Source organism: Grus americana, chromosome 3, assembly GCF_028858705.1.
Source record: "Grus americana isolate bGruAme1 chromosome 3, bGruAme1.mat, whole genome shotgun sequence".
In the NCBI taxonomy this organism is placed as follows: Eukaryota; Metazoa; Chordata; class Aves; order Gruiformes; family Gruidae; genus Grus; species Grus americana.
This window is the reverse complement of record NC_072854.1, coordinates 64,735,617-64,752,390: the sequence shown is the minus strand read 5'-3', so window position 1 is coordinate 64,752,390 and position 16,774 is coordinate 64,735,617. Positions and strand designations below refer to the sequence as shown.

Sequence of the window (16,774 nt, the reverse complement as noted above, 5' to 3'; positions counted from 1 at the left end):
GAGGGAGTTGAGAGAGCTGACCTTCCTGGACCTAAAAGTCAGCCTTTCAAAACTGAACCACAATCACTTTATTCTGATAAGTATGTTTGGTAACAACTTCTGTGGGAAGTTTTCATCACTGGTCAATTAACAAAACCAAAAGCAATCTGTTAAATTTTGTCTACAAAGCAATACATTAAAAGTCCTCTGCCACTCCTGTACCCTGTTCTGGAATCTGGCGTATGAATTCAGTGACCCCACTGAAGGGGAGACAACACTTGAGAATTAATGGTGTGGCTGTTTATTTTTGTTTGTTTGTTTTAAATATTTGTTGACAACTGGTTTCTTTGGCAAGTGTCCTTAACCCTTTGTTCCTCAACAAAGGAAGAAGCCCAAGTGTCTTCTCTATAACTACAGAGAAAGTTCACTACTTCCACCGTGTGTGGACCTTCTCCTTTCACGCCGGTGGCAGCAGAAGCCGTGCTAGTCTTGACCCCACCGCTAAGTGAGAAAGCAGCTGGGAATTTGTACATGTAAGGAGTGAGTGGAATAGTGGAACAGTACTTTCTGTGTTTACCCAGTTGCTGTTTGACATTAATGAATGCTGTTTAGGAGGAAATGAAAATCTTTCTAATAGGATCGAGATGAGCCTTGTGGAGCAGCAGAAGGTGGTTTCCTGGAATGGAATTAGACACGACTGTTGGGATTTAACACACTCTGTTTTGCCAGAAGTGCCGTAAGATTACCAAAGCCTCACAACCTCATTTAGTTGTTTTGTAACCTGCTCTAAAGAGTCATGCTGATGAGGCGGTTGTGTAACAGACATTGAAGGCCAGCCCTTGTGTTGCCTCAGTGTGTGGGAGCCCATGCCCAGAGACCCCCGTGAGGCCAGGTGGGAACGCTGGCTGCATTTGCACTCTTGAGGTTACGTGCGAAGCTTGCCCTTGGGCTGCGGATAGCACCCCTGAGCGCACAGAGGTGTACCCTAAAGGTTACTGTACGCTGCTATGTCTTGTCGCTGGTCAGCGAGCCCCGTGACAATTCTCTTGACAGGGTACTGGTCAATGCTTTCTTCTTCTGTACCTAAATTCTGGTGGCATATAAAAGTCTGTGTGACTGCTCTGAAGGTGTTTACTGTTTTCATTAAATATTTCCATTAAATGAAAGGTTTTTCTCCAGCGGGAGCAATCATTGATCCAACTTTAATCAAAAGAGGGATTTAGGTGACAGGCGAGAGCACTTGCCGAGCTTTTTAGAGGGATGAAACATTGCAGCATCCATGCTGCTTGCATGCACCTGTAAATTTGGAACACTTTTTGAGTGCTAGCTAGACTGAGTGTGGTTGGGGAATGCCTAGCTTAAAAATCCAACAAAAGTTTGGCTGTGAACCAGCATTCCGAGGAACCCTGTCCTGCAATGGCTGCTTGTCCCTGGAGGTGTTTACAAGCAGCAGCTTTCACCCTGGGGGTGGGGTGGTGGTGAGACAGGCACTGTCTGGATTTCACTGGCAGTAAAGTGGTTAGTTTGGTGTGTGATGGAATTTGTAGAGTTCAATCCCTAAGGTTACTTTTAAAGACAATTTTCAAAGTTATTTAGGTGACTGAAAGGAATTGCCTTTTCTGCCATGTTTGTGTGTTGGTTTGTTTTGTTTTGTTTTTTCAATTCCATCTCTAATGAAATCAAAGTCAAAAGTATTTTCCTCATTTTAATGGAGGGATAAATGCTTCACCTGTTTAGATGCTTCAAAATTCTGCATAGTGTCTACTTGCGCCTCTAGCTGTCTCAGTAGCTTCATCCTTCTCCACCCCTGCAAGCCCAAACTCTGGCTAGGAGTGGTGTAGCGCTCATTGGTTAAAGTGGTCAGATCTCGGCTCCAAGCAAAAAAAGCACAGCAGTTCAAGGTGGCTAAAGTCCCCAGGTCATCTCTGAAAACTGCAGTCCCTGCTGGTACATACCAGGTATTTCGGGCCCCTTCTCAGTTCTGCTCCTTTGCTTCATCAGTAACTGTAAAATAACTTTCTTTAGACAAAACCAAAGCATAATTTATTTTGCATTTGCTTCTTTATTCTACAACACAAGCAACATAAATAGTTTATAATTTTTGTTTTAAAATATTTCCATTTCAGAATTCAGTCAGAATAAAATATACACAAAATACAATTTGCAAGCCAGCTGACAGTGACTGCCTGACCACTGGACACCCAAGGACCAAACAAAGCTAGCAGCACAACAGGACGCGGCGGACACGGGAAGGTGTTTTTCTAAAGAGCAGCAGAAAGGTAGAGGGAGGAAACGTGGATGAGACCAGGGAATTGCAGCTAGGTATGAACTCAGTAGAAGGTAAACCCAATGTAAGCACTTGCTTGACAAGGCAAATTACAGTCTCTTAAAAAGTATTAGTGGCTCCTCCTGAATATACAGCTAGAGAGATGAAGTCCTGGGAATCATGTTTTGTGGTAAAATTCTTCCTATGGCAGCCATCGTCACGGAAATAAATTTGATTTTTTGTTTTTGAACAGGAAAGGATTAGATCTTTGGCAAAATAGAGTGTCCACTCCCTTTGGCTTGCTTTCAGTTTTCAGTTCTGGTTGAAGGGCCCATGGAAGCGTGCTTGCAGTCTCACAAATAATGACAAAAAGGGGCAGGGGAGAGAAGTGGGGGGGGGGAATGGAAAGAAGGTGCTCGCTGCTGTCATTGCATACTTTTCAATCTCTTGCTCCCATCTGCCCCAGCAAACAGGGTGCAGTACAGCACCCTGTCACCGCAGAGCTCTGCCCTTCCTGGCTGTTCTCCCTTTGGTATCAAATCCTGCTTTCCCCTTCGGAGCTGGGGGCTGAGGAGCCACAGCCTGCTTGTGGGGGTGATACTTGTTCCTTGCTTCAACCTGCGTGCCTGTGCCTCTCCACTAGCTCAGCTCTCTCGTTTCCGTTCACTGCTTGTGGAAGCATGGCACTTCACTGCAGCCCCGATGAACCGAATGCACGGATAGCAAACAGGGCCCTGGTGCTCCGTGGTATTTAGATGAAATGTATGGAAGTACATAACTACCTTTTGAAAAGTGGGATGTTGGGGTAAAAGGATCAAAATAGATGCTGTTGCCATGTTTCTTAACAGAAAATGCCCTCCATAAACTCAGTTCCCTGATTCAATGTGGCAGTGGAGACTATGCAAACCTCAACTTGCAAATTTGCCAAAAATAAAGAGGATTTGAGGGATCTGGTCCCACAGGTGAGCTCGGTATTGCATTAATCCAGGATCATACAGTGTAGCTCCACCAATATCCACAGAATTAGGGCATTTCTTCTTCCCTCTGCTTTTAGTTATTAGCTTGGACACCTCTGAGCACTAAGTGAAAAGACTGATGTGTACTTATGCCACATGCTTTTATATTTTTTTTTCTTTTTAAATAGCCAGCCCCCCATGTTTGGCCAAAGCTCTTTGTTTAGTATGATAGGATACAGTTAGTGTCACAAATAAATGTTCTGAGGGGGATTAGTGGAAACAACAGAAAGAGGAGCTATGACTTCTTCCTTGCAGCTGTGCAACATCCTGGAGTCCCAGATGCGTTGCTGGTGAGGGCTGCTAAGTGACCTTTACATTGTATCCCTATAGAAGCTCTACTCAAAAAGGGAGGTTTGGTGAAGAGGGATCTCTAGCTGCCAGATGCTGTTATCTACATTGCATAAAATCCAACATTTGTGCTTCAGTGCTATGGTAACTTGGTCCTTTTATACTAAAAAGGAAGAAAAACTGTATTTTTTTAATTGATGGTACTGCGTCATTTCTTCAAATAATTGTAGAATGATCAGAAATGGAAAAAAACCCAACTGTATTTTGTCATATGCCATAATTAGCACTATACATAGGTCTTCCCAGAAATGACTACAACCAGAGTAATGAGTAAATAGCTTCCTTAAACATAAACTTATCACACCCCCCCAAAAGCAAGGGCAAGGGAAGAAAGGACTTAACTTTTTTTTGGTGAACTAAAAACTATCTATCACTGAGTAATGGCATTACTAGAATGGATTCCTAAAGGCAAAAATAGCCAAACCACGTGCTCAATTTCTGAATAAGCTTTTACACAGAAGAGCTAGGTAGAAATCAATTACTTTGGCTTGCTGTGGTCAGCCTCCTACAGGATAAAACTGTATCTGTGCAGAAGTGAAGGTTCTAATTTTGGGGCACTGGGATGTGTGGGAATATGTGCTGGTTCTTGTAGATTTTTCAAGTGGAAGGTGTACAGAGGACAGCAGCAGAGAGGGTGACATCAGGAACTGTGCAGGACTTTCCCTTTCCTGAGAACTTGGTGAACCTGTATGTAGGGACTGAAGGAATCAGGGACTGAGTCCTGAGTATTAAAGATATCCAGGTACGTACCTTGCATTGATTCCAACAGCTTAGGCACTCTAAGCGTGGGCCTAAGCTGTGGGGAGAGGTACAAAGTGCAGGCAGCACATGGAGCTGGACCTCTCTCCTTGCTAGCTTGTTTGCCACTCGGTCTCACACTGGTGCTGTGCCCAGCTCTGCAGTGGAGACACCAACACTGAGATGCTACCGTATCATGTGCAGATGGAGATTACATCTAGTAACACAAGGAATTTAAAGGTGGGGGTTATATCTTTGGCAGGTGAGGATTTGTCAGTGAATTTTACAGTAAGGTTTAGGTTTTAAACAAAACTTGAAGCTCAAATTGAAAGGCAAAGTACCTTATAAGTCACAGGTGTAAACTCTGCTCAGCCTTGACATGAGCCAGCTATAGTCCAGAGGACGTGAATTTTTTTATCTGTGAGGCAAAAGCTGTGCTGTCCATGCTTGGAGTTTTACAAGGAAAGTTTTGCCCAGGTCTATGTACATCTTTCCCTCATAATTCTTTCTAGATGCTGAATTGAGTCAGTTATTCTCAAGTGAGTGTTTATTCCTAGGAGAGTATTAAATCGGTACCTTAACATCTTAAAGATGTGAAAGCAAGTTAACCAAGGGATAGTGCTGGTAATTCTATGGCTGCTGAATGCTCAGAAAGGACTACTGCGGGTAAGTTGCCAGAACAACTGCATTAACTATTGCTGATGTCACACAAATATTCAGAAAGCATCAGAAACATACTACTAATGTGGACAGCACTCTGTAATTATGCAGAATGCTCAGAGTAGACTGGAGCTACAGGAATCCACACATAAACACATCAGTCATATCCTATATCTGCATATATTCACGCTACAGAATAAAGTGCAAGCATACACAATGGCCTGAAACTGGATCAATTAGGGTCAGACCCTGCTCCTGTTAAACAAGAAGAGTAATACTTCCCTCATGAGTATGCTGGATTTTTCCGCTTTAAATATTTGTACGGTGATGAGCTGTTCCATGTGAGTAAAGATAGTTGATGCTGGCCAACAGCAACCTTCTCTGTTCATGCCTGACTGTAAGATTTTAAAGCAAGATGTTGTTGCCTCTGATTCTCTGGTAGCCCTGAGGAGGGTGGTGGGGACTAAGCAAAGGCAGCAGAGGTGCAGCTCTGGTACCTGAGAAGGATGCCAAATGGCTTTTTTTTTTCTTTTTTCTTTTTAGGCAGTTCAGTTAAATAAAAATGACTGGCCAGTCATTTTTAAAAATAAGTGGTCAGTTCCATAAAAATCAAACCCAACTTCTATAGAAATTTATGTGACCAAAAAAAAGTAACTGTGAGAAAAGAGAAGGATGTGGTCATTAACCGGAGCAAAGAGAAAGAGCAAGCTCAGGCTATAATACAGACTGGTTTTTCAAGGGTCAAATGTTCTGATTCACCAGTAAAGCTAGTAATATGCTGCTGTTAGCTGATGTCTTATGTTACAGGGCTTTACGTAAACATCTGAATGGGTTACGTGAGAAAGACTTACACGTGTGGATACAAGGGCTATGTTGTACTACTGACCAAGGTGCTTCCCCACTCACAAGTGGAAAGCAGAAAAGCTGCTGTAGTACGGTACAACTGGATGTGATTGGGGTGTTCAGAGTTGGGGCGTCCCCTTCTGAAGCTCTGGACAGACTGGTGCCAGTAACCTTCTCCTGGGATGTTCTGGCAGATTCCTCGTTTGGGCTAAAAGCTCTGTCAGGCCTGAAAGTAGCAGGCTGACAGCCTTAAGCCCAAAGTATGCATGAAACAGCCTGCATAGGTCTATGAAATGGTGACTTCACACGTTTTGGGCTGTACTTCTTTGGGGCTTGCTGATGTCTGTGGCTAAACTAGCAAAAAAAAAGTAGCTGAGAATCTGATGAACCAACTTCATTTTTTTTATTTAGTTCTACTTTGGAGATGCATCAGAAAGCTTCTGCATCTCAGATTAATGGTTCCTGAAGTGGCGATAGGCTGCTCTCCTCACCTGCTTACCATTTTACATATAAGGAAAAGAATAGCAGCACATGCTAAACTTTGCTTATGTAAAGCCTGCTGCCTTCATGATTCCTTCACTCCCATTCCAATCCTTTTAAATTACATTTCTGGAATTACTCAAAAAGTTACTCATGACCTCTTATGGAGGGCTGTTAATGAGCAGAGGCACTGAGGGTGACAATGGGCACTTAGTGCATAATTTGGAGGGCAAAGTTCAAGGTAGGGCAACAGCAAAAGAGCAAATTTACTCCTACTTGTTTCCAGTATGGTAGCTGTAGTGTAAAAAGTTGAAATGAAATTATATTTTTGGGTCAAGATGGCGGCTAATCGAATAACACTAGGCTATGCTTTGATCATGAACTTGGGGGCGTGGTGGTACTGTCACTTCTAGAGCTGTTCTTCATGTTTTACAGAGGGATTTTTGTATTGCAACCACAATGCATAACCACACTGTTTCCTAGATACTAGGCCCTCTTCTGGAGTCCTGGGTGATTCCATTGGTACTGCTATCAATTTTACTTCAACATAATTTAGGGATTTGCTTCAGTTTTAGATTAGTATAGCAAGGATCTGTATCTGTTCAATGCATGTATAGTGAAAAACAGCAGAGGTGGGTGTTTAACAAACTTTAACAAAAACATAACCACCCTTTTACTCTGCTTAAAGATGTGTAAGAAAGACACGGCAACAGAAATCAAACCATGCCGCTACTCTCCCATATACCAAGGGCTAATCTCATCTGTCCCTAAGGAAGTACAAAAACTGGGGGGGGGGGGATTGACAATTGATAAAATTGTTAAATTACTCATTTATAAAGTCAATGTAGATGGTAAGAAGGTTGTTTTTAAGGAATTTTTATGTCCTTGAAATAATTTAGCAAAGGAAAGTTTTGAAAGAAAGGGAAACAGTGTGATTGATATTACAGAAAGTTACAGGACAAACATTCCCTGCACAAGTCTAGCAGGTGACAAATGGGAAGCAAGTGGGCAATGGAGGGAAAAGGCAGGAGGATAGTGGCAGACTCTTTGTAAAGCCATCAGCTTGGGCAATGGCTGTTCAGTGGAGTCTCCTGGCTCACTCTGTTTTTCTAGGTTTAAGATGCTAAAAGCAGTTAGTTGTGCAAAACCCAGGCCTGATATAAAGAGATGCCGTTTTGAGGATGCTTTGGAGCAGGGACTGAAGCTGTATATTTAGTTAGTGTACGCATTTTAAAAGCCTTGCGAGAACATCACTAAGGGGTGACCCAAGATTAAAATCAACTTATTTTTCAACAAATTATTTCAACTTCTAGTCAACAAATTATGTAGTATGGGAATATAAGATGGAATGTCCCAGGGGCTGTGGTAACCCTTTGCTGTGTCTAGTGTGCACAGCATCACACATGTATTTGACAATCCTTACCCCTTCTCCTCCCCCTTAATAATATCAGCAAATTGTAGTAGTCCCTATGAGCACTGCATAGAGGGGGTGTACCTCCAGGAGGATCTGTCCCCTTCTGTTTATTTACAGCAGCAGACAAGAAAAGGGAGAGAAGCAGGAAAGATATCTTCTTTTCAGACTATTTTCCATCTTGATTTAGCTCAATGTGGAGTGCTAGGCTGAGTTTAACATAGGTGATAAGGGTGTTCCTGGCTACAGCAGCTCTATATAAGCAAATGTGTAAGTTTCCAGTAGAAGCATAAACTAACTTAGCTGCAGTGTTGCTTAAACTGAAACACTTTATCGCTACTGTTTAGTTGAATGCTGGATATTGGCACATGCTGGTGTTTGCTCTGTGGTGGGTCTTCCCCTCAGCTTCACTGGAAGCAGCAAAACAAACTTCCCTGTTGCCCTTGGGGGGAATTAGATGCATGGGAAAATGATGAGCTGTAGGCATAGCTGAAGAGGCAGCCAGGGTAGTGTTGTAGAGAGGGCAGCTTGACAGTGCCATTTCTCTTCAAGCAGTACTCCACAAGAGCAATGAAAGGATGAATAGTCTGTGCTTCATTCACCAGTTTTAGACCTGGGATACTTTAATAGTCACTTATTAGCTACCCAAATGTGACCAGACTTCAAAGGCTCTTCCCAGAGCAAAATAAATTTCCACTTTCTCTAGTGAGTGAGGCATATAGTTACTGTAATAATCTTTATTTGGCCTTCCTCTCTCATGCTAATTTCAGAAGGGAAAAAAGTTACCCTAAGCAAGTGTCACCTTTTTACTTCTCCTATAGCCCCACCTTTTTCCTGACTTTTATTTATTTTTTTCAATTTACATGGGCTTACTGGCCCAGTTTGACATCCAGATGAGAGTTTGTGTTCACAGCTAATTGCCAAGTGTGGAAGTTCAGCTGCAGGTTCATTGTTGCAAATTTGAATTAAAATGAAGGCTACTGAAATGTATAACCCCTTTAGGTACCAGCCTGATTTACTGGCAGTTTCTAGATTCTGAGGCCATTCCAGATCCCCCCTGGACACACTTGCTTTGCCTCCTTTGCTAGTGTGAGGGAGGGACATGCAGTCTCAAGTGGACAGAGGACATACATCGACAAGTTCATTGTTTCTTAATTTATCACCAACAAATAAGCAATTAATGAACCCCAGATACTTCTTTGCTGTATACCTTGGATGTCTTCTCCCCTTTGCAACAGAGCACAGCTAGGTTTAAATGATGATATCGTAAACTCGGCCCACTCTTCCCAGCCATTCCCGTACTGCCTGGCGGACACGGATATCTGTCACGTGGCAAGTCAGCTGGCTGATACAGGGGAACACCGCTGGCTGCAGGGCTGTGAAAGTTTGGTCTGGCAGGGCCTGAATCTGGTTGAGAACTGTCAGCACCATGTTGGTCCATGCCTACAAAGTGGATACAAAAAAAGACGTTTTAGAAGACCCTTCTAAATAGATGAGACCACTAGTTGAAGCAGAAAAAAAGGTGTCTGATAGTTGCAGCCTCATGAAGAGGACTGAGTAACACCAGCATACTCATTTAATATTCCCTCTGTCTTCCTAATCCACATTCAGTACTGTAATACGTAGTTTGACTTTGTATTGCAGATATCACGCTCACCCTTCATCACCTTATATTTCATCCCACGGTGAACAAAGCCTTTCAAGTTTGTTGCTTTCACTGATTTATTCATTTGGACGTGTAAGCAGCAAGTTTCTGTTTAGCAACAGAGCCCACTATTTCTGCTGTGGAATTAACAAAAAAGCCTTCTTAAGGCTTTTGAAAATGTCATGCTGCTTGACACAATGCTTTTGTACTTAAGAAGTGGGCTAGAGCCCTTAGCGGTAAGCAATGAGGTTGTCAGTTGTTAGTTCTTAGGACTAAGTGCAACTTTGGCCCCAGTCACAGAAGCACTCTTGAAAGCTGTGCTACAAATATGCCCGAGAATAATTCCCTGAAGACTGATCTTCTTTTGATAGGACAGAATCAGGTTTTTATCAGTGCCAGCTGTTGAAACATTCAGTCCTCATCATGATGACGTCTTTATATAATGAAGACATTTAATGAAGGGATTATAATCAATAGAATAAAAGTAATAGAAAAAAGTATTTATAGATATCTTTTTAATTATTGCTATTATTGTTAGCATTCTACAAGTATGGCCTACCTGTATCTGGGCCTCAGCATCCCTAACAGATATATTCAGGGAGCTGACTGTGGATCCTGAGCGTGGTCTCTTCTCTTGTCTCAGGATCTCTGGACCAGCACTGAATGAATGCCTCATTTGACCTTGATCTATAAGATGTTGAGGCCGCTGGAGTATAGGTGAGTCTGGCCCTCTTGAACCAAGGAGCTCCCCTTTCTTTTCCACTTTGACCTCTTTGGTGAAAGAGGTCATGGCCTGTTGCTGCTTCCTCTTCTTGTACTCCGTCATAAGCTTGGAGATAGTTTTGTCAGTGGCTATGGTGTAGATCTTGTTGCCAGCACTCTCCCACCATTCTTTTTTCCTGGTTTGCTCTTTTTTCTCTGGTTTAGGACTTAGGGGTGGGGGTAGCAGCAACATTTCTCCACTCCCTCCTCGGGGTGTCAGGCTGTCTCCCAGTTGGTCCCTGATTTGACTCCGGTCATCTTCTGATGGTGTGTCCTTCCCAGATTGCCCTCCAGTCGACGGGGTGGAGGTTTCTGAGTGAAAGGATGGTAAAATGAAGAAAGAGTCACCTTTGAACACTGGAGGCTCCTCTACATTATTCTCCAGGTCCAGATGCATCTGGATATAGTTGTTGCACAGTTCCATACAGAGCTTATGAAGCCGCTTGATTAGCCATCCCCAGTCTGCATTGCTGACTGGCTGTACACTCAGAGATGGTATTCGAGCCCTCCACTGTCTCTTCTCCTTCCCTCGTGGGGGACTGACCTGGGCAGTTTCTTCAAAAATGTCTTCATCTTCTGAAGAACACTGCTGTGAGGAGTCTGTACTTCTCTCATCATCTTCAAAGAGGATCTTTTTCACTTGCTCTGCAGTGATGTTCTCCTGGTTTGTCAAGATTGCACAAACCAAAGCATGGAAGTAGATGTTGAAGCTCATTGCTGACTGGCGATACAAGTTGGCAGCTCCGCTAATACCTGACACTTTTTTCAGCAAACACTTCAACCCAGGTCTGGTGTCAAACTCTCTGGCTGTTCTATAGGAGTCCAGCAGCAAGTCAAAGATGACAGCCAGGTTTTGCATGGAGATGTACCTCAGAAAACCAGCCAACTTGTTTTCTGGTACTTGTACTGTCATTTTCTCCTCCAAGTTAGAAGGGCCTTTCACAAACTCTTCCAGTAAGATGTCATATAAATTCTGGAGCAGTACTTGGTGGGACAGCAAGCTCACCACTATTGTCCTGAAAGGAATACTTGGTAAACCAAGCACAGGAAAGAAAAAAATAAAATAAAATTTAAATGGTGCATTGTGCTTTTACTAGAAGTACAGGAATACTTCATATCTTAGAATCGAACATGAAAGCTGCAAATGAAAGGCCAAAGTTTCACAGCCTTGTTACAAAAAAAGTGGAAGAAGATAAAGTTGTCTAGAATGGTCTTTCAGCTACTCTTTCAAATACTTTCCTAGAAGGGAAGACGCTTACATTGGTTAAGAAAAATAACTGTCCACAGCAAGCACACTAATGGCACTTGTGCAGAGGTGGTATTAAAGCTCTATTATAATTTTTGTCCTTTTCTACAGAGATGTCTAACACTGAGGGATTAAATATGCTGTGTTTTGATGTCAAGGCAGCTGCAAGTACTCTCAATATTTCAGCCTGCTATAAAGAATTTGTTAACACACAAGTTATGCAGCACTTCTGCCATAGGTCCCTGACTATATTTTCTATTTTGGTTGCTGAACTTTGGCTAAATTGAAATATCCTTAAAATTCGTCTACCAGCATTTCAGCCAACCTTAACTTTGGCATGACAAATTGAGGCCAAAACTAGTTTACTACTCTGTTGCCATTTCCACTAATGCCAGGAGTACTTCTTAAACATAAAGCAAAGAGCCAACCAACCAACCAACAAAAAAATACTTACAGCAACATCAGCAGTGCAATGGAGCATGCAAAGAAGCTTAAGTCTTGCTGAAAGCACATATCATTGCTCTTAAGACTTCAACTTGAACACTGAGAGCCTAGCATGGAAATATCTATTCCTAATCCTGTTTCTCACTTATAATACTGGGTGATTCTTAGCTGCGCTCTGGTTAGAGAAATGCTGTGAGTTGTTCTACATCTCACTGGTTTTTTTTAATTGCACAGGGAACCCAGGAATGCCAAATTTTTCAGGTCATTCACCAGTAAATAACATTGAGAGGCTTACAGGCAAGGGAGGCTGGGAAGAAAGGGGGGACAAGATTGTTGTTTGGCATCTCATAGATTTAAAATTATAAACTTTGAAACCTATCTTCAGGCATTTAAAAAAAGTCTTTGCATAAGATTACAGCAGTGATGTTTTAAATGAAGCTGATGCTCTGGTACACATGGTAATACTTGTTTTGAATTAGGGAAGTATGATGGGTCACATTTTAGTTAGCATTGCTATCAAGTGAGGAAGAGATTTTTTCAGTTTGCTTGCAATACTCAAGTTTTAGGTCTAAGTTAAACTAAATCTTCATGCAACAGGAGATGTTTAGTTGTCAAACTTTCATTTTTTTGTTGCAAAAAAAATTGCAGTCAAAAAAGTGAAAGTTGTTTCATTAAACAACTTTCAAAAGTGTTTTCAAAATACCAAAACAAAAAGTCTACTTTTTTTTTTTTTTTGAGAAATCACATCAAAACTCAGGTTTGAGAATGCAATATTAAAAAAAAAAAAAGGGGTCAAAACTGTGCTTCTGAGGTTAATTTACCCATGTCAGGTTGCTTACCATGACACAGCTGTCAGTGCTGCTACACCAGTAAGACTTAGCAGTCGTCTTATCTGACAGTGCTAAAATCTTGATGATTAATACATATATTGGAGCTCTTTCTGGGGAAGCAGTTTTCTGCTGTAAAAATCATTACAGACTCTGACTCAGAAAAGCTTTTAAAAGCACATATAAAGTTAAATGAGTGCTTGCATTGATTTCAAGAGACTAATCCTGTTCCAAAAGCAGGATCAGAATGAAGGAGATCTGCTTGCTTTGTAATAGCCAAAAAGGTAATTTACAAGGACAGTTTAAAGTACTGCTCAATTCCAAAAGAAACTAGTTCAGAACTATAGGTGAAAACACACAATGCCAAAGCTGGTTAAGGATAGTATTTTCTTATTCTGCCCAAAGTTTCAAACTGAAATATATTATTACTTTTTAGGAAGAAGAAAAGCTCCCTTACCCCAGCTTCCTGTGAAACGATGCAGCATTAAGGAAACAAAAGCAAGAAGGGAGAAGAGAAACCCCACTAAGGTTAAAGTAAAACTTTTGAAAGGCCACAGTTACTAGCACACAAGACTGGCACATTATTGCACTGCTGTAGCAAATAGTCTGAAAAACAGTGGCACAGTCAACTTTTGAGCCCTGTTTTGGTGAAAAAGGAACATTGCTGGGGTAACATTTGCCTATTGGCATATACACTTTCTGCAGTTGTTTAGACAAAGCACAGTGTGAGAACATTCAGAGTTTGTATTAATTGCAAGCTTAATTTATTTATTTGTTTAAAGACAAGCAATACCCACGCTACCTTTATGAACGCAGCCTGTTAGATTGCATGGCCTTATGTGCCATGAGAGGGAAGAACTCCAGTCTTTTGCTTTGCATTCATGACAACAAAAAAGAATGATCTGCAAACCTTTGGATAAAGCACATATTTTCCCACCACGAAGGAAGGGTTTAGACTGTGATCTCAACCTTTCTTCGTCTCTGCGCAGGGCCCTGTTCTCTGAAGGTGAGGCAACAGAGCACCTGCTCTTGGGGGAAGCTTCTGTACAGCTGTCTAAGAATAGAGACATCTTGCACGGTCTCTCTTCCTGTCCATCCAAAGAAGGACCATCACATTCTGGCTCCTTGTTGCAAGCAATTGTTTAGTTTTGAATGAGAAGGCCTGAAGTGGTACAGAAGCAGGTTTGGTATCTAGCAAAAGACAATTTCATGCCATGTATTACATACCTTGCAATACAAACACAAACCCTGAATGCAGAATTCTAATTCTTGGCCCTAGTGATGTTACAGCAGTTGTTCAAACAACCGAGTGCAAGCAAAAAGAAATATTCTTTGACAGGATCAGATTGTCACGCAAATGCATGAGTTTCTGAGATGGTAACATACGGAAGGACTTCCACAAAAATAAAGTGCCAAGCAAAACCAATGTTCCCTAGATCAGTATGTTGACAGTTTTGCAGCTTTGGATGTGGTTTCTTCAACTTATACTGCTCCAGTTTATTCATTAACTTTTTCTACCTTCTTAATTCAGTAATACTGAATTTAAAAGACCATTACAGAAATAGACATTATTTCATTTGCTAGGTATCATTACAAACATAACAGTACTTCCAAAGCTTTTTCAAACTGATACTTTTTAACTCTACTTCTTAGAGAATCTTAGTATTGGAAAGATTTTCCTAGTATTTCCTATGAGAATTCTTTACTTAATTTAATCTGCATTTCCTCTACTTGAAGGGTTTGTGTGACCTTATGTATCCTTCAGGTATTTCTAACCTACCAATTTTTACTATCTATTAGAAACGTTTTCCTTATTTAGCGTACTAAGGGCCCTTACTAAGGACCCTGACACAGGTTTGTCTATAACTGTAACAGCTCTTGCACGTGCCTGCTCACCAGTGTATGATCATGCGAACATTTGGAGAGCAGACAGTGGTAAATTATTGTTTCCTGTGTCATAAAATCTACTTTTTATTTGATCAGTGTATTTCATTTTTTTGATGAGACCTATCGAAAGGCATGGTTTGCCAGGCTCTGTTCACATCTCTGCCAGTCTGCAATATTTTTATCTTGCTTTTAAAGTATTTGACACAGTATTTTCCTGAGAAGATATTTTACCTTCTCTGGGTATGCCCATTTGGTTTCTTATCTGGTGGCAGGTCAATGATGAGCACGCACGACTGGGCGTGTTCAAACCCTTCCTTGTTGCTAGGGGTCTTTGGGGAGCACTGAGTCTCCAGCATGAAGACCTAGAAAACAACAAGTTACATGAAACAATCAGTTTAGCACTTGCACTGGGTCCTTAGGGGGGCCGAGAATACAATTTTCTGCATTGTGAAAGATCTGTCATGATGACTTATTTTACGGTGATGGAGAGAATGCAAGTTATGCCCTCAGGCAGACCTTCCCTGGAGCATGCTGCTTTGGTAAAACAGCCTCAGAGCCATGGGCCACCTCCAGACACCCAGCAGAGCACAGGGCAAAGGACAGACATCTTTCTCTTTTCTTCTCAACCCTGACAAGGTTGTCTCCAACCTTGCTCTGCTGATTAGGAGTTAGTGGTGAGTTTTAAATCACTTGTTAAATGTCAGCATTATCTTCTAATTCTCAGTTACTCTTCTTCTTATTTGAAATCTATATCCAGGTATTTATAGACAAAAAAATCCACATTCTTCTTCAAACTCTGCTTTGATAGGTTGAACAAATCTTGTTTTTCTAATTTCTTATCGCAGTCACTCTTCTAGTGCATTTTTTGCCCTTTGAAATTACCATTCTTTAACTTAGAGTAATTAAAAATGTATATGACATTCTAGATGAGAATTCATAGTGCCACTACCATTTCCTTTTCTCTGTCAGAAACATTTCCACTGATGTATGCTAGGGTTGCCTTTTTAAAGATCCATTACACAATAGGCTCATCGTCAGTCCTCCTCAGTACCTATGCACCTTCCCCCAGCCTAGGCATTCCTAATTACTACTTAGAGGGGGACAATTTTAAGAGGGTTTTTTTCTAGTTTTTATTACTTTTCTCAATACTACTGTTAGATAAATAAACATTAGTCTGGTGATGAAGAAGTCCTTCCCATAGGGTTTGTGAGGAAGGTGGAGGTAAAGATGTACTTTTGTAAAGAAAAGCCCCAAGTTTCAAAGGTTCTCTGACTTCCCCTGAAACGTCAGTCAGTACCTGTTGTGCCATGGCTCTGATCCTCCAGTATTCAGCTTCAGCACTTGGAGAGAGGGAGGGGGCTGCCACCTTCACTTCGCAGGCATCTCCACTAAAGCTTTCAGAACCACTGTGGAAATAGCCCAACAGGTTCTACAGAGAGACACAACAACAGACTTTCACTGTGCGTTAAATGAAGTCAGTGGCTGTAGCGCTGTACAGCCTGTTCACATGTAATACAAGATTCGGAGCGATCTGTCCCATTACTATCAGCTGGTCACCTGCTATTTAGCATTTGATGTATTTGATGCAAAGGCATTACAACTTCTTATGTAGTCTGGCCTGTGATGAGGATTTTTTTGTTACAAGAAAGATAGTGAGTTAAGAAATAACCTATATGGAGCATGCAGCTACAGGATCAAGTAAGCAACTTTGTCTTCTGTCTAGTTTTAGCCGATCCAGAGGAAGAAATAGATCAAAAAGTAAGTTTTCACCTACTAAACTCTTCTGATTTCATAGTGGCAGGGCAATTTAAAATAAGTCTGGACTATTAGTGACAAGTGTGGTCTGCATGTTTAGAAAAACTGATTTCAATCTCCATTGTTGATCCAACACCTTGCATTGCAAGTGAACTGACAAAACAAAAGCTGCCACATAATCCTTACACTTCTTTTCTTGGCTCTGTACCCAAAAACTTTTCTGCAACAGAAAAAGCCACCTGTCAAAGGTTAGTGAGTCTATAACTAGTGTGATTACATTTTGATTGACAGCAAAAAGGCAGTTTACCTTTACTGGCTCCAGAGTGGCAGAGAACGCATCCTGCAAGGCACAACATGCAAGCCTCCACATCTCTTCAGTAAAAACAGGCCCTGCTGTCACTAACACATACCTGCAAGGACACAGTAAAACATTACCATGTTCAAGAAGGAACTAGACAATTCTTACT

The 16,774-nt window shown here is 41.5% G+C and overlaps 1 protein-coding gene across 7 annotated transcripts in view; it reads right to left on the bottom strand.

Annotated features, from left to right (window-relative positions):
* Positions 1–2,021: 2,021 nt before the first annotated feature.
* The window catches only part of ARFGEF3 (ARFGEF family member 3), a 101,788-nt gene continuing 87,035 nt past the window's right edge, over positions 2,022–16,774 (bottom strand). For all 7 annotated transcript variants that reach the window (XM_054820502.1, XM_054820503.1, XM_054820504.1 and 4 more), the window contains 5 exons: positions 16,615–16,717; positions 15,850–15,981; positions 14,784–14,914; positions 9,946–11,176; positions 2,022–9,184 (listed from right to left, as the gene is read on the bottom strand). In XM_054820502.1, coding sequence (XP_054676477.1) covers positions 8,993–9,184; positions 9,946–11,176; positions 14,784–14,914; positions 15,850–15,981; positions 16,615–16,717 — 1,789 coding nt within the window. In that variant the 3' untranslated portion in view covers positions 2,022–8,992. The remainder of the gene's footprint in view (positions 9,185–9,945; positions 11,177–14,783; positions 14,915–15,849; positions 15,982–16,614; positions 16,718–16,774) is intronic.